This window comes from Cyphellophora attinorum, assembly GCF_001299255.1.
Source record: "Cyphellophora attinorum strain CBS 131958 chromosome Unknown Contig2, whole genome shotgun sequence".
In the NCBI taxonomy this organism is placed as follows: domain Eukaryota; kingdom Fungi; phylum Ascomycota; class Eurotiomycetes; order Chaetothyriales; family Cyphellophoraceae; genus Cyphellophora; species Cyphellophora attinorum.
The window spans coordinates 1117513-1140385 of NW_017253230.1; the positions used below are offsets into that span (position 1 = coordinate 1117513).

Below are 22873 nucleotides of genomic sequence, written 5' to 3' on the forward strand. Positions count from 1 at the left end.
GGCCAGCCTTTCTGTCCTCTCCTATGAGTTTGATGCCCTCTCCCCCGGAGATGTCATCACCTGCCGGTGGGATTGATGCCGATGGATCAATCCATTGATCAGCTCAAGTGACAACGGTAGTCCTTCACTGATCAGCAATTGGGGACTCTGGAGGTTGTTCCGGTCGTAGCCCTGACTGGACGACCTCTACCGGATCTCGGGCCTCTATTTCAAAACTTTCCTGACGACGATTTCGACGAACATATTTGTTGAGTCCCCAGGAGTGTAATCGGCTCTTCCATTGTCGAGGACTCGCCGAAAAGTTATGGTGATCCCTCATAATCGAAATGACCTCATTCAATGTTCTCTTCTCCGTCAAATAGTAACTTGTGAACGCTTGGCGCTGCGCTTCCCACTGATTTCTATCATGGTGCTTGACAATTTCGGGATGAGAAGGACTGCATTCAGACATCGCGGCGTATTTATTAGCTCGATGATCACCTGGTGTTGTCGAGCGGGGCGGTTGCTGCAATCGGCCTAAATCTTCGTCGATTGCCACTCCCAGATTGTCGACGATGTCGAGCCTGCTGTCACGAAGTCGATGCTTGCAAGACTTCGAGTGTTTCCTTATCAAATCCCTCTCCAGGCGGCGCAATTCCTGTCTGCTTTCGATTTTGTACAGCTCGAGATTGTATGTTTGGTGCACTTGAGGGTTCACTGGCCCCTCGGCTACTATCAGCCGAGCGGCTGCGTCCCAGTGCTCTCTGTCGATCGCCCACTCCAAAGGCGTGTAGCCTTTGGCGTCTTGTGGGTTACATTGCGCACCATGATCAAGCAGGAGCTCAACTATTGCAGTACAGCCATTTCTTGCTGCCCAATGCAGGGCGCTCCACCCGTCCTTCTCGAAGGCATCAGGGTCGGCGCCTGCCTCGAGGAGAATACGGACGACATCGGTGCCACCCATCTCAGCCGCGAATACAATCGGAGTAATATACAGATAGGTGGTGCCGTTGACGGCGTCAGCATTCCGTTCAATGTACTGGCGCGCGAGCCAGGGCTGGTTAAAGTAGGCAGCAAGGTGCAAAGTCGTCTGCTGACTTCCTGGGCCCCAGCTGCGGCCTTCACTGTAGAACTTCAGTATCATGAGGCCATCACGACTCCACCTGTCCTCCATGAGGCTCAAGACGGTGTCAGCCAACGGAGCTGAGGGCGTCTCGGCAGCTTGTAGATGCTGATACCACGCGCTTGCAGCGTAGCGACAGAAAGAGCACTCATGTGCCAGGTGTTGATATACGATCTGCATGCGCTCGGCATAGGGCTTACTCGTCCATAATTGTTCGACCAATTTCCTCAAGCAACCGTTCTGGATGAAGTGTTGGAGGCAGATCTGTGCCAAGTGATCATGCGCAGCACAGTAGTCCATCGAGACGTCGTGGAACACAGGGTGCTCCGTTTCTATGGTGAGAGAGTGTATGAAATCACGAGCGGTCGGATGAACAAAGGTGACTAACTCGTTACCACCGCTGATCTGCACCAGCGAGCCGCACATGTATTCGAGATCACCACGAAAGTCATGCCAGGCATCAGTTCCGGTCTCCAAGCACATGCCGTCGTGTAATTCTCGGAGGTTCAAGACTCGGGTGGCGAACATCAGCCATCGAAGAATCCTCCACATGTCGTTGCCACGAGCCTGAGACCCGCTGTCGAGCATGAGAGTATAGGTGTCGTTAAGGTGAGCTGGAATTTTTGAGAGCTTGGTGGCCACGACTTCGTCGGTCAATCGCTCGTTGCGTTGTTCTAGCTCTTTCAGTATCAAGATGACCCAGATGAACATGCCGTGAGCTCTCGTGCCGAGGAATTGTGTTATGCGATGGACAACTTCTATGGAGAGTCTGCGTCGGCCAGCCAGGTCGGCGACACGAGTCTGAATGAGAGAATTCATGTCGTCTGCCGTATCACTATGCTTGATGTCCAGACGCGCGAAGTTTGAGGCATGATCGAGCATTTCACCATCTGGCCGGCTCGTCATCAAAACCTTAACAATCGGTCCAGTATGCTCAAAATGCCACGGATCATTGAGGTAAGGGACGGTATTGTGATGTACCCATTCGATCACTGACTCCCGACTCTCGATTGTAGCCTCATCAAAAGCATCGATGACGATATAAATTACTGAACCAGAGCCAAGAGCTTTCAACATATCACTCAAGACATCAGAGAGCTGTCCGACTGACCAGTCGAACTTTCCCCTGCGTGACAGCAAAGCATGGCGGGTTGATAGCACCTCTAATGCTACAGGAGCTTGCTTGGCGAGCTGCCAAACCAGATTGGTGAGCGCCGCTGCCGCCAGCGAGGTGGTCTCGTTGTTGCTCCTTTGGAACAGGAAGAACAGCACTATCGTGCGGTTCGCAATGGTCAGGCCATTGCTAGCGAGACTTCGATGTTGCTGACTCAGGTTCTCGTAGATATGCGCCGCTAAAGTGGTCTTTCCGTGGCCAGCTTTGGCTGTGATCCATAGCTTGGATGACTGTTTTGCCTCAAACCACGATGCATACTCCGTGTTCTTTAAAACCCAGTGGCAAGAGTCTTTTGAGCGGCTCAGTATCGACCTAAGTTCGCGGCTTTGGTCAATGTACTCGATACTCGACAGGCAAGCCCTCGCTTGTTCCACTACCGAGAGAGTACCAAGCGCTTGAGGGTCTCGCGAGAAAGCATTGATCTCATTTCTTAGCCGGCGGAGGGCGTGTGATTTGCCTTCGCCGTATATTAGTGGCAGGTACACTCCGAAGATGCCCAACAAGCAATAGACTTGGTCTTCTTCGATAGTTGTCTCTCTACCCAGTGACCACGACATGCGGGCTTCGACACTGCAGTAGCCGACGCATCAGGCGATCGTAACGCCTCTGTCGCAATTCCCGTGATTTCATGGAGTTGTGACTCGAGTGACACTTTGTCGCCAAGCTTGTGACCACTGGAGGAGAAGAATTCGACGTTGCTGGGCGCGATGATCTCTTGTAAAGTCCAGCCGCGCGTATGATGTCGACTCTGGCGGAATGCGGGTTCGTCGAGCTTGTCTCCATGCACATCGGTCAGATAGACATAGCACACGTTGGCACCGCGATACCACCGAAACATGCTATTTATCGCCTCAGCTAGTTCTGTGCTGTTGGAACGGTCGATGCAAACGGAATCGATCCAAAAGTACTGGAGCCCATCCTGCAATGCACGCTGGGCGCAGAATGTGAGCTTCCGGTACCCGTGCTTTTCTGTACCGGTCCCGTTCCTGATGTCCTGTATGGAGAGCTCCTGGCTACTGGACTCCCAGGTGTGTGACAAGATGGCGTACTGTGGAACATTGTGACGGTCAACGTCGGTTAGCTCCAAGGCTCCGTTGGGGTGGACTTTTATCAGCCGCATCGGTGGCCAACACTCAAGGGTTGACTGCAAAGCAATAGCGGCGTGTCAACGTCAAACGGCACTGACATCATGCTCTGACCTGATAACACCAGTGTGTAAACCTCCTTACGGAGCGATGTCGTTGATGCAGCAGGCTGCAGGGCGAGCCACTGGCCCGCCATCTCTTCGGCTAAGCCTGACAAGCCAATCGCCTATATATATAGCTCAAGCTGCAGACCAGCTCAATTTTCATGGCTATCTGGCCTGCTCGTCTGGACAAACAACAACAAAGCGTCTGCGGACATGCATGGAACAGAGCACATTTAGCGGTGTATCGGATTGGTGAGATTGAAGGAGCATCCGAGCATCATCATTCTATGAGGTGGGTCGCCGGAACATCGAAGGCCCGCGCCGGCGAGGTAATGCCGGCGAGGTGGCGTTGTCGCCTTGCAGACTCGGAAGTGCCAGGATTGGCGAGCCGGAGCGGTGGAGACAACATCAACTGTCAACACAACATTATTTAAATAAGAAATCGTAACATAAGTCGACGCGTCACGTTAAAGCATACCCAAAATGAGTATCTCACAGCAGAAGACTATGAGATATCAATTCTGAATTGTAGTGCACGCTTTGTGGTTGGTTATTGACCGGATTGTCTGCCTGTAGAGCTGTCATAAGTGTCGCGTATACGCGATCTACTTTGTGGATAAGTCACTACTCTTGTATCCATGTCTCGAAACACAGCATGCTGGAAAGAGCCCTCTTCTGGCATCATGTCAATACCGCCAGCACAACCCGAAACGCCTGCGAAGCTGATCCCTTCAAACGCCGCCCTCGTGCCTATAGACATACGTCTCTGGTTGGACATCTCCGTTGGTACAGACATCCTACGCCAACACCACACCCGTAAGTAGGTGCTCTTCCGAAATCTCCGACAAATCGTACAAGGAAGCAGAACACATCAAGTCGTCAAGGCAAGCATCAGAGACTGCAAGGGTCTATGCAGATGCCTTCTTGGGTGTGGCCTTCTTCGCTGCGGCCTTCTTTGCTGGAGCCTTCTTAGTGGTGGCCTTTGCAGCGCCTGAGGTCGTCTTCTGTTTGCTGACACGGCCAGAGCTGGTCTTCTTGAGGACGGTTGGCACATCTTGGACGGCTGGGGCGGGAGTCTCCTTCTTGGTTGCCTTAGCCTTCGTTGATGGTGCCCTCTTGGTGGCGGTGTTAGCCTTAGGCTTCGCAGCGGTCTTGGTCTTGGGAGCTGCCTTTGCTTTGGTGGTCTTGGTGGCAGCCTTCTTGGTGGCGGTCTTAGCCTTGGTAACCTTGGGCTTGCTCTCGGTCTTCTCCTTCTGCCGGTCTGTTAGTCATTGATGACGAGGCCGTGGAATTCAACTCACCTTAGGAGCAGCAGCCTTCTTCTCAGCAGCCGGCTTAGCTTCCTTCTTGGCAAGCTTGACGGGGCCACTAGGACCTTTGGGTTGAGAGAAATCGCCCTTGTCGACGCCAGACTTCAGGGCCTTGTTGAACAGTGAGTCGAATTGAGTCTCGGATGTGGTGGTGATCTTGTTGTTGGCCTTGACGTATTTCTTGATGGCTTGACGACTTCAGGAAATGTCAGTATGACTCAAAGTAAGCAACGACGAGGTGAAGCATACCTGCTACCATTTCGCTCCTTGAGCTGATGAGGAAGACACGTTAGTCAATGTTCAAAGCTCTGCGAAAAGCGCGATCGGGCCCAGGAACTCGTGTCAAGTCGATTTGGCATCGAGGAGATGATGACGACGTGTTGACGTGGCACGTTGAGAATCACTTACATTCAGGATGGCCTCCTTGATCATGTCTGTTATTTGCTGTCAGCGCTTCATGAATAGCCAGTGGAAGCCGGCTTTCCGCCTCATAGGCGAGCCTTGATGAGTTCACTTACCCTTGTACGAAGCGTGAGCAGCAGGCGCGGCGGCCTTCTTGGGGGCAGCGGCACCAGCAGTCTTCTTGGGAGGCATTTTGGATGGGTGAGTTGATTGAATAGATCTGTAAAAGGATACCTAGACGAATTGGGTCTGGCGAAGTGATCTGTGTATGCGGTCTTCGGAAATGATGCAACAGTGAGAAGGGCCGGGGGGATCGCCTTCGCGGGAAACAATGTGGGCGGTGCTTAAATACAAAGTAGTGGCGGCTGCCTCGTCGGAAGGAGCATGTGACCAAATCAGCCTCGAAAAATGGGCAGGAGCGGAGCCCACATGCTCAATTCGAGCATGGGTGGTGCATTTATGGCCAATCAAAATTAAGCTTGGAGAAGGAGCAACCGCTTGGTCACACCTTCCATGATCTGTTGTTCTCTGATTTCCTGCCCTCCTCCCAACGCTGCCATCGCTCGTCCCTCGTGGAATTCATCTTCTCTTCCTCGTCATATCTAGTGAGATGCTCAGAAGCGTAGATAAGTACCTGTAGTACCCTCTAACTCCATTATAAACATTGCAAAGTGCTTCCGAAGGCTTCCGAATGGTCTGAGAAGTGCTTTGGTGTCGAGTACTTCATCATCGTCGTCGCCGCTTGCAATGGACAATCTTTGATCGTGTCGCAACGTGCGAGGAAGCGTCGCATCGAGCTCAAAGTCACGCGACGCCGTCAGAAACAGCCTCAGATGCGAATGCAGTTGAGTATAGACGAAGCCGAGCCCTCGTCATTGCTCCAGCTCGTGGTCGCCTTGCGCGTTGGGTTTGTTGTCATCGCGATGATAAGCAGTCCCAGCTGGATTATGTGCGCGTTTCTGTTTCCGCTCTAATTCCCTTTCCTTTCGTTTTGCTCATCTGCAACTTGCAGCCGACGAAGTTAGCATCTCGCGCGAGGCAAGCTCAACTTTCATGTTCTTTGCGAACTGCTATCGACCGTCACAATGGTAGACGCAGTAGCTCACCATCGAATGGAGCATTTCCCCGCCAGCTTGGCACAACCATGGACACCTTGGAAGGCCTTTCTACGCAGCTGATGATATCCAGCAACGACAAAATCTGTAGCAGCTTCTTGGAAAGACAAGATCGTTGTTAAAGTTTCCGTCAACACAACAGTGGTCCTTGGTTCGCGCTTCCGCCGCCTTGAACGAGCTGGAACATTGAGATTCACCAATTCTATGAAACAGGTGTGCCGCGTCTAGGACGATGACCGACACTGACAAGCCAGCAGCTGAAGCCCGCAACGCATGCTACAGTCATCACATATCCACAGTCACCCTCGTGCACAGTATAGCTCTTCGTTTGTGTATAGCGAAGAGTATCTTACGCAATTTGGACGAAACAGCAGCTGAGCTCCTAAAACCCTGCTCACTAACGACGAAGCCTCTCAGGGAACTCGCCTAATTTATCCGCCATGATTTGAATAGCTGTGAACCGCGCAATCGCCCTGTTGTACAGGAAGCCAATCCCGGAGAAATACAGATGCTCGTGGCCTGAGAATGTCGTGAAGCCAGGCAGCTCACCTTCCTTGTCAAAACCAAACCGATTCACGTTCTCGAGCTTCGCTGCAGACTCCGCGTCGACGAACCCACTCTTGGCCCATCTCGCTGGCAGATCAACGACTTCATACCCAGTCGCCAGCACAACGCCTTGCGCCGGCAGGACGAACGTCTCAGCTGAATCCAGCTTCTTAATGACCAGGCCGTCTGGCGTGAAACCCACAGCCTCTCCGTTGGCGTGCTTGATCTTCTTCTTCGCAATGAGATCGAACAGGCCTGGCTGGTCCATGAAGAAGTTCTTTCCCTTCGAGTTGAACGCAGCACCGAGCATATCGGGGTTTTTGTTCAGCATGTATCCAGCTTCCTCTAACACTTTGTTTGTCTCACCCATCGAGTCTATCAAGCCTTTAAGCGCCGGGATCATCATCTGGCGGGCGATTGCGAGTGGCAGTGCGTTGCCTTGAAAGTCAGCGGCTTCCACGGACATCTGACCCTGGTACATGAAGCTGACAACCGCCATCATCTTCTCAAAGTCCGCCCAGATGATAGGATTCTTCTGCAGGATGGTCACAGAGCGAGCACCTGAGCGCGAGAGGTCTTCCGCGATGTCGTGACCTGAGTTTCCCGCTCCAACGACGACGACATCTTTGCCAATGTACTCCTTCGCGGTGTGATAAACCGTTGAGTGCTCCACGGGTCCGTGGAACACGTCTCGATCGGTCAACTTGGGCATGAAAGGCGTTTCGTTGCCAATGAGGAAGCCATTAGCCATCACGATGTTCTTGGCCTTCAAAGTCATCTGCTCGCCAGACCTGATGTCCTCAATCAAGACTTTCCACTCCTTTGTCGCGTCGCTCCACGTGTTGCTGATGACCTTCACGCCACCGAAGAATGGTAGCTGGAACTTTTCCGTGGCATCGGTCATGTACGCGTTCAGCTGCTTTCCGGTCATGTACTCGTTGTACTTCTCATCTGGCAGAATCATTGGTAGACTTGACGGCAGTTTGCCATGGTGGAGTACGAAAGATTCGTATCTATGATTTGACCACAGACCGCCAGGCGTGTCCTCCACATCCAGCATGACAACGTCTGCTCCGGCTGATCGCAACATGATCGCGTTGGCCGTGCCAGCTGCACTCCCACCGATGATGACAGCGTCGAGATGGGCACCGTTTTTGATCTTGGGCAGTCCCTGGGGAGCGACTTTGCCGCACTGACCGGCACCAATGACACCGTCGTTCTTTCGTGGGAGAGGTGCGAACGGAGAGTCCACGAGATGGTCCGCGGCTGTTGCGAGAACCCATATCTTCCACTGAGAGCCTTTGGGAATGAGCTTGGCGAGGCCAACGCATCGTGTCCTTGGCTTAGCGACCGTGAAGGAGAATGGAATATCAAGAGTGCCAAAAGTGGGCCCATACGAGCAAAGTGTGGTGCCATGCCATACGTCTCTTCTGCAGACGTGCCGAAGGCGGAGACTGGTCTTTTTGCGACAAGCTCTTTCCATGCGGCAACAACTTCATCCTTCCCGTGCAAGGTTCGTCTGTCGAAGGTAAGTGTCAGGTGGTCCCTCCACCATGTGTCGGGCGCAAAGAGGTCGGCGAATGCATTCCAAACTCCTTTCACAACGGCCTCTTCGAAGTCCTTGAGAAATGTTTTGGCTATGCTAGCTGCGTCCAGCGACTGTTCGCCTTCGAAGACAGGCACATGTGGGAATTCGCCGACTAATTCGTCGGGCTTTACACGTGGGCGGTTCAGGATCGAGGTGTGTGTGTCCATGATCTCTGCAGCAGCTTAGAATGCAGATGTGTCCTTGGGGGGAGAAGCTCCTTTTATTTTGATCCGGCTCCGTGTCTCTGCAAGTTACAGTCTGCAGATCAGGCGTCTGAACATCGCGCGCCACTTTGCGAGCTGGCGGATATATGTCTCCTGAAGAGGCCCTCCTTAGCTAATGCTCGTACGTAGGTACTGACTGGGGATAGCCAGGCTAGCCTCCTTAAGCCCATCGGAAGGTTTTGCGAGGTTTATGTCAGCAAACTGTCGCAGTATAGTCATGATATGTACAGGCCAATTGCCGGAGCTGGCAGCAGACATAATTGGTGGCAGCTCGCCTGAGTATGGATCGTCCGGCCTCTAAGTTAGTGTTGCAAAATAGTATATCTTTGCGATCGGAAGCAGTAGCGCACGGCGGCCCGAGGAGTCCGTTTAAAGTGCGGTACACGATCGTTAATGCCGTGGTCGACCTAGATTATAGAACACCGGTGCCAAGGCCAGAGTAGCATACGACAGGGATATACGAAGCAGCCAAGTTCACGTGCAGATCGAATGCATACTTAGCCCACAGCAATAGAGGAGCGTATTGCAGCGGTCGCCGAGGTGATGAGCAATGACTGCGTTTAGTGTCGAGCACGGCGGTACTGAGAAGTGCTGCAGCATGTCAGTGATTACCGATCCGGACCCGAAGTCGTACGTGCCTCGCAGCTGAGCGGCACATGGGTCCTCCCGACCACTGGCACATTCGGTGTTCGAGGCGATCCAGTATGACTTACGTCCTCGTCCAACACGACGTATGGACCGAGTCTGAGACGCGGAGCCATCATTCGGCCGAGCACCTTCTCACGACGCATGTCTGTACCTAAATAGGGTCCTGAGCTTGCTTGGCTTCTACCTGCAGATCGGTCTTGGGTGGACAGCAGCAAATGTATCGCGACTGCGCCCCCACACTTGTAAGGCTATAGTCAAAACCAGGTACGCCACTTCCGGCTGAGGGCGAGCTCATGATTGAGTATGATGAAGTCGACGCGTTGAGAATGCTTGCGTGGTTTGGAGATGAAGTCCCAGCGAACGGAAGATTCGCTATGTTGACGTAAGCCTCACCGTGACACTGCCTAATCAGTCTTGCCCTCCAAGCAAAACAAGGCTGGAAATGTTTCAGTACGTGACTGTGGTGGTGTCAACACAGGGGACTTTCTATTTCGCCATTGACCTCGTTAGCATGGCCAAGCTCTGTAGTGTTAGACTAGTCGCCAGAGAACGCGGGGCAGCTGGTGGCTAAAATCTTCGCTCTTGGAGGCGCGTCATGCTCAAAGCAGAGGAACAGGTTTATGGATGTCATGTTGGAAGGGCCGGAAATTGCCTGCTACGGGCTGTAGCACGTAGGTCATGCCTCAAGATCGCATGAGGTAAAGTAGTATTAGGAGCAGCGGAGTTTTAGAATCATCACCGCGGTGCCGAAAGGGCGATTTTGGCCGTGAGCTTTTTGGATGCGGAGGAGCTCCCACCGCCCTGGGCCCGGAGAAAAACTACTGAGGTTCGAAGTTTGTATTGCAGCGAAGCTTCTTGCTAGTCAATATAGTCGAGGATTAGGGTATCGCCTTTAGGCGAGGGAGTAGTCTTATACGAAGAGGGTCGATGACTGTATGCTGACCGGTAAAGCTCGTTGACTATCGTCAGTTGTCGCCGAAGCATAGCGCAACCCCTGAGCAAACTGTAGACACGGCCTTTTGCTTCCAACCAAACAAGAGCAGAAAGCACATGTAGCAAAGAAGGGAGCACAATTGCTGAAATTTTCCAGGGGCGATGATGGTGCTCGATGATGTACACTCGCTTCTTCTTAGCCTGCAAGGATGCAAAGCCTCAAAGCCCCCCTCAATTAGGTAACTCCCTTGGCACAGTTCTCACCAGACGTTGCATCTCACGTTCGCCTTGACTACTTCCACACGCACTCATTTGGTATTATGTTCAACGTACACATTCAGCTCTTGGTCATCTACTTGCACACTCATTGACTATACACATTTCATTCTTTCTCACTGCTTAACACCATTCGTTTGTTAGCCGTCGAATCCGTGCCAACCAGCCAGCATTCCGCTTGCGAGGGCTTCTTCGTCAGCTCGGACCTGCTGCTCGTGGAGGCCTGTCTGTGGCGAGTCATTCCTTTGAAAGGATCGGTCGAAGCTCCTCGTCACCGTCGTTACTGCTGAAACCGCGCCCGCTTTACGAGCATTCCAACGACAGGTTCGTCACGCCTGGTCTGCGGTATGGCTCAGGTGACCGGCAAGACACTTCCTCCAACACCCCCACCGCCGATTTATTCTCCTCCTCTTCTACGAACAACAAGCAGGGAGGCCTCTCCCGAGACGTCAAGGTCGCGGCTTGAGCACCCTCAGTCATACCAGAGCAATGAATCTCCTGGCTCAAGACCTGCAATCTTGACCGTGTCGCCGGAACTAGCAAGCAATATGGGCGCGGTTGCCGAGATTCACGCCCCAGAGTCCGCCTTTATCGAACAAAGGGAGACCAGATCTCCGGTTCCGATCATTCAGACCGAGCAATACTACGGCGACTCCAACCACCTATCTTCCGCGCCGCAACACCTGATATCGAGAAAGCCTCTAGACGAGAGGAGTCGCAATATGGGAGAGGCGAAACACCGTCGGATACTCTCAGATAATCCGCAGTTAGCCTTATCAGACAAAGACGATGATTTTCAGAATAGGTCAGCCAGGCACATGTCTGCGTCCTTTGCCGAGAACGAGCAGCCTGTCGAGAACTTTGAGCCACTTCGATACTTTCACCAGGGTCCGGCAGATCAAGATATTCAGGCGCTAGATAAACGGGCATCAAAGCTGACTATCGGCACTTTTCAGAGCGACGGGTCGGGTGCCAGCGATCCCAACAAAACTCAGAGCCAAGCGGTATATGGCATACGACAAAGCTATTTGGGAAACAACCTGCAGCGACCAGACTCGACCGTATCAGCTGGTTCTGATCCACGAGGGCGAGGAAGCACACCACATCTGTCACCTATCAGGCCCTCCTCTCGAAATTCTCGGTCTCCGGATGCCCGCCCTTTGTCATATGTCGATCTGCTCAATGTTCCATATCCTCAGAATGCACCAAGCGGTGCCGAGCACCTTGTAAATGCAGGTCTTCGAACTGTTGTAGGCAACAATGCTTCGTTGCTGTCCACACGAAAGACCCTGGATATGTACCGTGCAAACGTGAAGAAGACGAATGACCCCTCGATCCAATACGAATTTGCAGTCTTTATGGTCGGAGCTGCGCAGGAAGAGGGACTGGAAGCGGACATGGCGGACGAAGTCCAGCATAAGTCCAAAACTTCGACGCGAGATGATCTTTTGAAAGAAGCCAAGACCATACTGCAGAAGCTTAGTGACCGCTCATACCCTTTTGCGCAATATTATTTGGCCGATGGATTTGCATCTGGACTGTTCAACAAGGGTCGAGAAGATTGGGAGCGCGCCTTTCCACTTTTTCTGGCCGCATCGAAACATGGCCATGCCGAAGCAGGATATCGGACAGCGCTATGTTATGAATTTGGCTGGGGCTGCAGAGTCGATCCGATGAAGGCTGTCCAATTTTACCAACACGCAGCCAGCAAAAACCACCCTGGAGCAATGCTGCGACTGGGTAGGGCTTGTCTTACCGGTGAGATGGGCTTGACCAAGAGATACAGAGAGGGCATCCGGTGGCTGAAAAGAGGAGCTGAATCTGCCGATCATCAGTACAATCAAGCACCTTTCGATCTTGCCCAGCTTCACGAGTCAGGCTTCGGCCCAGATGTTTTCAAAGACGAAGCGTACGCTGCTCAACTCTACACCAAAGCAGCAGACCTCGGCCACATCGAGGCAAATTTTCGGCTGGGAGAAGCATATGAGTTCGGCCAACTCAGTTGTCCGAAGGATCCGGCGCTGAGTATTCACTTCTACACCGGAGCCGCGGAGCAGAATCACGCACCTTCTCAGATGGCCTTGTGTGCGTGGTACATGGTTGGCGTGGACAACGTGCTGGAGAAGGACGAGAGCGAAGCGTACGAGTGGGCCAAGCGAGCGGCTGAGAATGGACTGGCAAAAGCACAGTACACTCTTGGTTACTTCACCGAGATGGGCATCGGATGCCGTCGAGATCCGCTAGAGGCCAATGTATGGTATGTGCGGGCGGCCGACCAAGGGGAGGAGCGAGCTCGTCATCGCATACAGGCGATCCAGGCGGCATCGACGGGCGCCAACCCCATAACCGCTGCTGCTGGACAGAGAGCAAATGGGCAACTTGGTAAGTCGACAGTGCTCGAGGATGCATCGAGTGTTTCTAACATTGTGTAGCAGCAGACAAGAAGAAGAAATTCGGTCTGTTCTAGCGGCAAGATCGTGGTAGATCGACTCTTCTTACGAGCGAGAGCTTTCGAGCATCTCTTGTCGTCCGGTGGCACGCACGAGCGCCAAACAAGCCTGTCGAGTCCTCTGGCTCAAGCGCTACTGGTGTTCGAGCATCCTGTCCCGGTATCGACGCCGTGGACTTGGCCTGCGAGCACACACACGCGGCTGGCACAGGAATAGCATGAAAAGAGTGTAAACAAAAGTGATGCATGGCGTGGAGATGCCTTTCGGCATGCGGAATCTGGCGTCAGTCTGGACTGCATTGGGACAGGCGCACGCGAGCTGAGACTCGTTCATAACGGGCATGGAAAACATCATGGGATGTTGCTTCGCTGTGAATAATCGTTTGGTTAAGGTAATGATATGGGACGAAGCTGAAGCCCGTTGTTGCAAGCGAGGCTAATGACCATAGAACGTATGCGATTTGAGAGACTTGAGACAAATTGTCTACTTCGCATGATATTTCCCATCTTGCTTGCTGTAGAGTCTTTCCCATCTTCCATCCTCTGCTGCAGGTCCAGACAGTCATCGGCGAGAAGCAACGCCGACGGTGCAGCAAAAAATGGCGGTGAGGACAAGGTTTACTGCAAGGGCGCTTAACGAAAGTCTTGTCCCCAAGCCTTCCCCAAACATGTCCACCACTCAACCACCAACGCCCTCCTCACTGCACGTTACTGCGACACCTGACCTCACTGCTGCGGCGCTAATGCCCATACAACATTCTCCCATCTATGCATCATTTACTAAGATGAAACTAATCGGCCCACCTGACCGATCTGGCCAGCGCAGATGAGCGCTCAACCACCCGTTTCATCCCGCTTTGCACGCGAGACTCCCACCATGAAGCGAGTGTCGCGGGCCGCGCAGACCAGTAGTGTCGTAGGTGTTCCTCGGCGTGTGGTCTTGGTCGCGCTTAGCAGGTTGTGACGGAGTACAATGAAGCTTTGTTCTCGAGAACTGCCCTCGACTTGAAGAATCCCACCTCCCACGAACGACTGACAGAGCCGCTGGCCCAGGTTGCTTAGGAACGGGAATCCCTCTGACCACAGGTGCTTTCCGACAACTGATTTTGATCGTGACCGACGGGCACGCGAAGCAAGAACTAGGCATGCAAGCTGTTCATCCTATCTCGATTGTGGGACACGAAAGGTTTATCATGTGGTGAAAGAATCCCCCAATCATCCCGTTCCACGACGCAACACTTGCCGGTTGACATCACAAGACAGGCGTCTGCCGACGTCAAACGCAAGCGCCGATCTGCCCGAAGGGAGAACATCGCATTCCAGCATGATGCTGGAGAAGCGAAACGGTGCCAGTGCTGCGGCACATGCATTTCGTGCGGAACCATTCACGACCTGCCATGTGAAGACGCTCCCGAGTTCTGAAACCCTTGCCAGGACCACATCGGAGCCGCGGCCAACAGCAGTCATTGGCACCTTCGATCAAATAGATGCCTCGCTGCTTATGTGTACGACTATGCCTCACCATTACCGCGCAAAGATAAAAGATAGCTCAGAGTACCTTGGAAGGCCAGACGGATCACATGCGACCCAGCCAATCCGGCCAAAGACCTCAACAAGCCCTCTAACGACTACCGAATTCGCCTGCAACTGCATCCCAGCTCGGAACAGCAGTTTGATCTCCACTGCTAACAGACAAGAACAATCTCGCTGCAAGATCAGACGCCGACGGAGTTCCCACCAGCCCATCTCCCTTCACAGACACCGGTGCAAGCAGTTCGATTCCATCGACGAGATGCTCAATTACCCGTCGACGTCGTCGACGTCCGCATCAGATCTACCTCTCACGCAACAGTCTCCCCAGGTGTCTATCCACAGCAGTTCATCAAGCGGACGCCCCTCAGTCGACAGCTGGTCTATCTCGTCATCGCCGCATGCTAGCCCACAACCGAAGTCCCATCGTCGGGGCTCCTCCATACCAGCGTCCTACATCCACGTGCACGTCGTCGCGCCGCCGATACCAACGCACGAGCAGGAGCTCGGGGTATCCTCGAGCAATTCCATTTACGACCGGCCCGTACGTCCTTCACTAGGGCCCCAGACCCTTACATGGACCTCCCATGAATCTCGGACCAGAGAATACGCCTCCATTGACCGCGCCCACTCTGGCATTCGAGGATTCTTGCGGCGTATATTGCCTGGAAGCTGCTTTCGTGATGGCTATCGGAAGTTCTACCGTGCTGACGGGATGGAGCAGGATGACGACGACGACGCGAGGAGCGTGAGGCGGTATCGACTGAATGAGGCACTTGAGGACCGTGGGAAGAGTATGCCGGTCGTGCAGATGTGCGAGAGAGATCGCTTCCCGACAAATGACGGCAGTAGTCTTCGGCTCAGGCGGTGATCTCTCCTCGAGTCTCATTCGGCCAATCTTTCGACAGCTCGGGCAGAATCCTCGAGACAGCGACCTTGCCGTCCGAGAGGGCAGGCGGAGGACCCATCTCCTCATGGCTGGAAGCGAGCGAGTCAGTGCACTCGACCGAAGCAGATCGAGCAGACCTGTTTTCGAGAGGATCATGATCGGCGAGTCGATTCCCGGAGCTTCAGTGTCCTTGTTCCCACTTGAAGTTGGTTTCGCTGAGACGCTCTGGCCGACCTATAGCCGCACTTATCTCATCCATGGTCAGCTCCGTTTCCGAAAAGCCTGGGTTAGCAGCCACAAATCGGTCGTCGCCACGAAGCAATCTTTCGACGTTCATGCGCGCCGAGTACACGATTCGCTCCGCGTGTGCGACCGCGACTTCGCCACCGCCTCCTGCCTCAATATCGCTCGACCATCTGCCGGCTGCTCGATACACACCAATCAAGGGCGGCCAGACGCCAATGCAATTGAATGCCGAGCTTTTGTTCTTGCACATATCCGACAGCGCCAGGTCCAGCGGCGCGTTGAAAGGCTGCAGGCCAAGGTGGTACAGCATTTTGCGGGCCCCTGATTGGGACACTGCGTACGCTGTAGTGCACACACCGTAACTCTGGGAGAAGACAAGACGAGTGTGGCTGCCTGGCCAGTACATGGTCCCGGGACCGATGCCGTATGATCGCAACTCGCTGGGATCAGCGGTTGTGTCGTTCTCGAGAACGAAGCGTCGGTCGTCCCAGTGATCGGCCTTTGCCGCACAATTGCCGAGCCAGAGGATGTCCCACTCGGTGCCATATGGCGAATCCACATTGTTGATGTCGTCCGTGGTGTTCTGGAGCCAGCGGGCCCCTCGGCCGAATTGCACTAGCTGATCTCGGATCGATACGTCCCAGTCCGCATCGTCTTCGAAAACAAGAGCTGAAGCTACATTGCGATTCACGATGTCCTGCAGTACATTCATGTGAGCGCGCCAACAGCCAACGATACCTGGGGCTTGATGGAATGTGTGTGGCAGCGCTTTCTCGGAGACAGCTGCACCGTCGACGCCGTCGGCGAGACCGATGTCGAGGTCGAACAGGGACGACATGATGGTCCAGGCATCGCGCTTGTCGGTTCGTTCGGGTAGAGAGATGACGGAGATCTCTTGAAAGCCCAGGGTCGAGTTCTGGATTTTGCTGATGATATGGTCATCGTCGAGAGGGTGTACATGCTGTAACGGCGCGACGTCGTGCGTCACAACCAGATATAGTAGACAGAGCCAGACCAACAATGCGACGAGGGCATACTGCCAAATAGGTCGATGCATTCTGTGCTTTTAATGACATGACCCCACGCCCGGGACTTTGCTCATGAGTTTCCGCTTGAGTTACTGAACCGATAGAACGGAGCGACTGAGATCACGAGACGTCAAGACTGGTCTGACAGGATAGAGAGACCGGTCCGACCAGACACAGAGACTGATCTGACAAGACGGAGAGATGGATTAGAAACAGGATGACTTGGGCAGATCAATCATCCAGCAGACCCCGAGCATACATCTGGACCGTCGTGGATGGCAACAAGGGATGCGACTTTGTTCCTCCATTGACGTTCAAAGATTTAGAGTTCGGAAAGCGCAATGAACGCGCAGCGCCACAGCGCGCGTTGAAAAGCTAACGAAAAGGGTTCGCGTTCTGGGCCACCGCGAACAAATGCTCGGCTGGTTAGTAGTAGTGAATGATAATAACAAGATAGCGATCGCGGTGTGTTTTCAGCGTCGTATTACATCTTCCTCGAAAATCCGCCACAAGTTGAGCAGCATCTACTTCCGGCAGGTCCTTGGTAACGGCCGTCGATGCAGGGGCAAGGCCGATATGGCAGGTGCAAAACGGGCAATGTGAGATGATTATGGCCCACAGAGCTGACCTAAGGTATGGCCAGAACCACAGCGTGAAGATGAAGCTGGAAGACGAACTTTCGATTACGCGGGGTAATGGATCCTTCAGCGAGTAGGACAACAATTCCATAAGAGCAGCGTGCGCTGCTGCGTCGATCAAGGTGTCTTGATCGTGATGCTGCCATATCTATTTCCATCCGTCGGCACTGCCGTTGTCGTTGGCAAGGAAATCACGGCCTGTGCCCGTCGTGTTTCATGAAGCCTAGTAACTTCGTCTAAAACCTCCCTTGAAATCAAAATCGTCATTTCCGAAAAAACTGATAACCCGAAGTAGGATGGTGTTCCCACAGCATTGCCTCTTTGAGATGGGTAAGTCCACAGCCCGCCAATGGCAGCTGGTCGCAAGGATTGTTCAATTCAACGGTCAAGCCTAGCCAAGCTAAGTTATCGACAATGATATCCGCGCAGAGCACGCGATAAGCAAAATTCGGCCTTTCGAATTCTCTGCAGACCCTCACACTGAGCTGTCGAAGCTCCACGGGCATGCTAGCATGAACGACTCCAGCATGACTACAGCTGCGCTCATCTCTGTAACACTGTAGCAGGCATGCGATCTTCACGCCGTAAGACACCGCGATACTGGGGCATCTAGGATTCAGCTACCAAAGCGGTCGAATTGGATGTCGGAGGATCGGCTTCTGGGCAGGATGGGGTTGAGGCTCGAAGCCAAAGGGTCACAGCCCGCCAGGAGAAACGCCACAACGCGGTTGTATGACCCCTCCAGACTATGGACGGCAGGCTCCGTTCCTTGAGAACACAATCTGCGCTCCAGTAGATGGTCAGAAGATGCCAGTGCCGTTCTATGAGCAAGAGCAATGAACATGTTCGTCGAAGGACCTGTCTGTGCTATGTATGTATACACAGTGGCTATTTCCGGTGTAATCATGGCTCCTCGCTACATCCGCGTATTTTCCCCAAGGCAAGCGAGTCCATACAGCGTCAATCTCCCCCCTGCCGGTCTGTATCCACCTAGAACTAATTTGGACATGTGGACGCCTTCTTCGACGTCTACGCCCCAAAGACTTCATCTCCTGCTAGCCCACTATCCGGGAAAGGCCTCGCGACAGAGTTCTCGCGTTGCAAATGCCAATCATGGCGCCAGTAAGGACGGCTAGATATTATGTGGACAGGTGAGCATCACGATATTATCACGTATCTTCCCCTAGCATTCCTGTCAACTGTCAGTCTGAGACTATCCGCCCAAATCACAACATGACAGCAAGGGATAGCATATGACATTCTTTCATTTGATGTGCCTTCCCCAGCTCCCCAGCATGCGCACCTTCCTGGTTCGTGAGCCTTGACCAGCTCGTCCACTCGTTTTTTGTGCTTCCCTTGCTGTACAAAGAAGTTGACATTCGTTCGACGCACTGACCTGATGTGCTACACGCACCCGCAAACACCGACACTCATTGCATTTTGATTTTCCTTATGATGGACGAACGTAAGTCTACCTTCCTTGGAAAACCAACAGTCCGACTCACCATGCGACCAGCAACAGCAGCGACCATCGCAGGTCTGCCGACCAAATATGTCTCGCTCGTCGTTCTCGTCGTCCAGAACTCCGCACTGGTACTTACCATGCGCTACTCCCGAATCCAGCCAGGACCACAGTACCTCGCCTCTACCGCAGTTGTGATGTCCGAAATCATAAAGTGCATCATATGCATTCTCGTGCACCTCCACCAAGTACACACCAAACCAAAAGATCCTTCGTTACCACTGCTGTCCGAAGAGACCACAACATCTACTTCCTACGGCCTCACGCAACTCTGTTCCGACGTCTTCAGCGTCAAGTCGGGCTTCTTCAAGCTGCTCGTTCCCGCCGTCCTCTATACTATACAGAACAATCTGCAATTTGTCGCCGCTGAGAATCTCGATGCCGCTACCTTCCAAGTCACCTACCAATGTAAGATCCTCGCTACGGCCCTGTTCGCCGTCATACTCCTCCGGCAATCGATATCGGCTTTCAAATGGTTATCGCTCTTCATCCTCACAACCGGCGTGGCTTGCGTACAAATTCCCTCTTCAGCACCCACGGTCGTTCAACAAGGCAACTATACCATAGGCATCATAGCCGTCGCTGTTGCTTGTCTTTGCTCAGGATTTGCCGGCGTATACTTCGAGAAGGTACTAAAAACGTCGAGCAATTCCCACAGCACTTCACTGTGGGTCCGAAATATTCAGCTCTCTGTTGGCTGCCTTGCCATTGCGGCCACGGGTACACTGGCATGGGATGGGCAGGCTATTCGGAATTTCGGCTTCTTCCAGGGCTATCGCATGACGACCGTTCTCACAATCTGCATCCAAGCTGCTGGGGGTCTCATCGTCGCACTTGTCATCAAATATGCCGACAACATCCTCAAAGGCTTCGCCACTTCCCTATCCGTCATCCTCTCGACGATCGTCTCGGTATATGTGTTCGATTTCGTCATCACGATATACTTCCTCATTGGTAGCGCGCTGGTCTTCACTGCAACATACATGTACGGCTTACCTGACAAGAACTCCTCAACATCCGCATTGGCCGCGACAACGGACATGGAAGAAGCTAAGAGCGACGAAGCCATGCCAATGATCAACGTCCAGGATTACGATCAGCAAGACGCCGAGAAGACACCTTTCCGGGATGATGTGGAGAACGGAAACGCGAGCGAGGGCAGTCAGGAGGACAGACCTGTGGACACGAAGCAGCAGAGGAAAGTCTACGATGAGCTGGGGTACGTGGACTGATGTAACTTCTCGACTTCTACAATATCCCTTTTCTTGATGACTGTACGATTTGGCGTCCAAGGTGGCTTGTGGCAAGATGAATCAGGAGGCGGCATCCTCCGCAGAAGGCGCTATCACAGTGGCGGCAACAATGACGCCGAGGGTTTCTATGACATTCTTGGGCTTTTCCGTGTTCTGGCGAGCAGACCTGTAGATCTATGTACTTAGAGATAGATCCCACGAATTTCAGCAACAATGACACCGATCAATCAGTCCTTACTTTCGTGACCAGCCGAACGCGGCGAGGTTGAGCTTGCTCCTGGCTGTCTGATGGTGGCCGACAATCGCGGTGCTCCATGATCCGCTCGGGCTTGTCGGACGGACGTGAAGGGCAGAATTTGTAGAAGAGGTGAATACTAGTGTAGTGCGGATGTGCAGTAAATATGCAGCCGGATCCACATCAATAAAACGTCTTCGGTGGAGCAGGACACCGGATGACAATACATAGACACGAAAGAGGTCTCTGTACAACAGCCATAGAACACAAATATATATACATATGGGTGAGCTTGCAAGTATATCTTAGGAGCTTTGCCAAACCGGATGACGAGGTGATCATCTTCGAATCGTCCTTGTCGGGCCCACTTAGCAGGGGCAACCAACTCGTACTACTTCAAACGCACTCTCCTCGTCGAGCGGGAGTCAACGAGGCAGGAGCGTCTGCATCGGCCCAACGGCGAAGGCAAGAACGGAGAGATGAGGTACTTGGGCAGACCGGCTGACATTCTCCTCGCCAAGCCGGATGACAAGCCCTCTCATTACCAGGTATCTTGATCTTGTTCCTCCTGCACGATCGAGCCAGCAACGCGCATGGAAACGTGACAGCGCGAGTATATAGAACTCTCCACTGGCACAATTTTGCCGCTGCAGCGCCCACGACTGCGGCAACCGCCGGAGAGCAGGAGGAGGCAGCAGAGCCTACCAGGTCTTCCACCATGCTCAGTCTTCACCCCTCCGAGTGGCCCCTAACACCATAGCCCTTTCGAAACCGGAAATTTCGATCAAGCCCAAAATGTGGGCCGTTTCGCCAAAAACCACGAACGGCCTTTCAGCTTCACCCGGGAACTGATTTCAGCACCCTGCTTTCCCGGCGGGCCACCTCGCGCCCCGAAGACACCGAAGAGATCTGGATGATGCTGAGGTGTAGCGGAGTCGAGCCCCGGCAATTTGGAGGCTGGGCAGGCAGAGCTGAGGAAGTCGACTTCTTGGTGGCGTTGGTTGGACCGGGTGAGCAGCTTCGTCTAGCCGGTTGACAAGAATGCCCCCTTCAAGTCATCTCGTTCCACGCAGACAAAACCCACTACTCAATCACCGCAAGCCGGAAGTCGACCGCCGGCTCTGCAGTGTCGTCTCCAAAGCAATCTGGCAGAAGAACTGATATCCTCGCTCGGCACCCGCAGTCGAAGCAAGAGCATATTGGCGCAGGAACCCAGCTGCGCTGTTGTCCTCGAATGTTCTTTTCAAACCGCTAGCTTATGCCGATAGTGTAACAACAACTGGGCGTAGCCCAGCTCAGCCCTCCTTCCTCTCCCTAACAACCCCTTCACCCAATGCGAAACACACATTCTCCCCATCCCCACCACCACAAAACCTCGCAAACAGATCCGCTGTCCCCAACCCCGGATCACTCGCCCCAAACCATTTCTGCAGCTTCACAGCACCCCGCCGACTCACCGCGTAGGCCAACAAACACGCATCGTCCATGCCTTCCACGCGCCTTAGGCCTTGCTCGTGCAACAACTCTTCTTCACCATCTTTTCCGCTCGTTCCGTGATCCCGCTGCTGCTGCCTTATCTTCCGCTCGATTTCACGATCTGCGTCTGTCTTCTCCGCGTACCAGAGCTCCGTAGTCATGTCCCGCTCCGGCACCCAATCAATACGGCGCCAGGGTGTGCGTTCCCTGTTTGCGCCGGAGCGCAGCTTCTTCTGTGCTTCCTCGTCGAATCTGTTGCGACAGTCCGCCAAGAAGATCAAGTCCCACTCGCCGATGTGTAACTTGTTGTTGGCCGTGGTATAATCTTTTGCGCCGCCGAGCTTGGGGCCCGTGACGAGTCGTTCGAAAGCGTAGTCGTCGATGCTTACATCCTTAGACGGCGTGGGCGGTGCGCGAAAGTAAGGGAGATAGTTTGGTTGCGGGCCCCGGGGGATCATGGTGTCGGGTTCGTCCCAGTAGTTCTTGAGTTTGTGCAGGTCGGACATCTGCATGTCTTCGAAAAGGGGTCGGGCGCGGAGCGCGCGGTAGATGCTGTACAATTCTGAGCGGGCGCGGGCATTGATGCCGGTCTTGTCTTCGAGGATGAGGCAGTGTGGTAGCCGCGCTCGAGCACGCTGTTGATGACAGCGGTGTGAGCTTTTCGCTTTGGGGCATTGGCGTCGGTTTTGAGGGAAGTGGCTTCGAGGACGCTCGGGCTCGGGGTTGAGGGGGGCTTCAAGATACCGCCGTCATGGATGGGGAGGGAGAAGTATATGCTCTGACCATCCCGGAAGCTGTCCCGAGTGCTGAGCACGTAGATGTGCTGGAAGCCGAATGTAGCATTGTTCAGCGCGTCAACGGACATGGGCCATGTTGGGGATCGTGGCCGCGGTGACGCGAGGTGGGTGTAGATGAACACGGAGAGGAAGAGTACGAGGCCACGGACAGCCCATGACTGCAGGTCACCTCGGGACAGAGACAGCTGTCCTAGTGGTGTGGAAGGCCGCGACAGGAAGCTCGACATGGCCTGCACGGGTGTGAGCACAGAAGAGTAGAGTCGGCCAACGAGTTTTGACATTTCATGATGCTGGTGAGGAGAA

General features: G+C 53.6%; 7 protein-coding genes across 7 annotated transcripts; 2 read left to right on the forward strand and 5 right to left on the reverse strand.

The window, feature by feature from the left end:
* Positions 1-124: 124 nt before the first annotated feature.
* Positions 125-3396, reverse strand: AB675_2728 (Vegetative incompatibility protein HET-E-1; the record flags this gene model as incomplete). The annotated part of the gene is made up of 2 exons (XM_018142721.1): positions 125-2813; positions 2861-3396. 2 exons carry the CDS (start codon positions 3394-3396, stop codon positions 125-127), a joined length of 3225 nt encoding a protein of 1074 aa, XP_018005042.1.
* Positions 3397-4373: 977 nt separating this feature from the next.
* On the reverse strand, positions 4374-5369 carry AB675_2729 (Histone H1; the record flags this gene model as incomplete). The annotated part of the gene is made up of 5 exons (XM_018142722.1): positions 4374-4718; positions 4767-4971; positions 5025-5047; positions 5184-5209; positions 5294-5369. 5 exons carry the CDS (start codon positions 5367-5369, stop codon positions 4374-4376), a joined length of 675 nt encoding a protein of 224 aa, XP_018005329.1.
* Positions 5370-6689: 1320 nt separating this feature from the next.
* On the reverse strand, positions 6690-8593 carry AB675_2730 (putative indole-3-pyruvate monooxygenase YUCCA10; the record flags this gene model as incomplete). The annotated part of the gene is made up of 2 exons (XM_018142724.1): positions 6690-8137; positions 8236-8593. The coding sequence occupies 2 exons, from the start codon at positions 8591-8593 to the stop codon at positions 6690-6692; spliced, it is 1806 nt and encodes a 601-aa protein (XP_018005090.1).
* Positions 8594-10854: 2261 nt separating this feature from the next.
* On the forward strand, positions 10855-12974 carry AB675_2731 (Protein SKT5; the record flags this gene model as incomplete). Its single annotated transcript, XM_018142725.1, has 2 exons — positions 10855-12889; positions 12940-12974. 2 exons carry the CDS (start codon positions 10855-10857, stop codon positions 12972-12974), a joined length of 2070 nt encoding a protein of 689 aa, XP_018005014.1.
* A 2582-nt stretch (positions 12975-15556) lies between these two features.
* AB675_2732 (uncharacterized protein) lies at positions 15557-16678 on the reverse strand (the record flags this gene model as incomplete). The annotated part of the gene is made up of 1 exon (XM_018142726.1): positions 15557-16678. The coding sequence occupies one exon, from the start codon at positions 16676-16678 to the stop codon at positions 15557-15559; it is 1122 nt and encodes a 373-aa protein (XP_018005235.1).
* Positions 16679-18793: 2115 nt separating this feature from the next.
* AB675_2733 (UDP-N-acetylglucosamine transporter) lies at positions 18794-20041 on the forward strand (the record flags this gene model as incomplete). The annotated part of the gene is made up of 1 exon (XM_018142727.1): positions 18794-20041. The coding sequence occupies one exon, from the start codon at positions 18794-18796 to the stop codon at positions 20039-20041; it is 1248 nt and encodes a 415-aa protein (XP_018005163.1).
* Positions 20042-21592: 1551 nt separating this feature from the next.
* Positions 21593-22851, reverse strand: AB675_2734 (uncharacterized protein; the record flags this gene model as incomplete). Its single annotated transcript, XM_018142728.1, has 2 exons — positions 21593-22408; positions 22483-22851. The coding sequence occupies 2 exons, from the start codon at positions 22849-22851 to the stop codon at positions 21593-21595; spliced, it is 1185 nt and encodes a 394-aa protein (XP_018004792.1).
* Between the last annotated feature and the right edge of the window lie 22 nt (positions 22852-22873).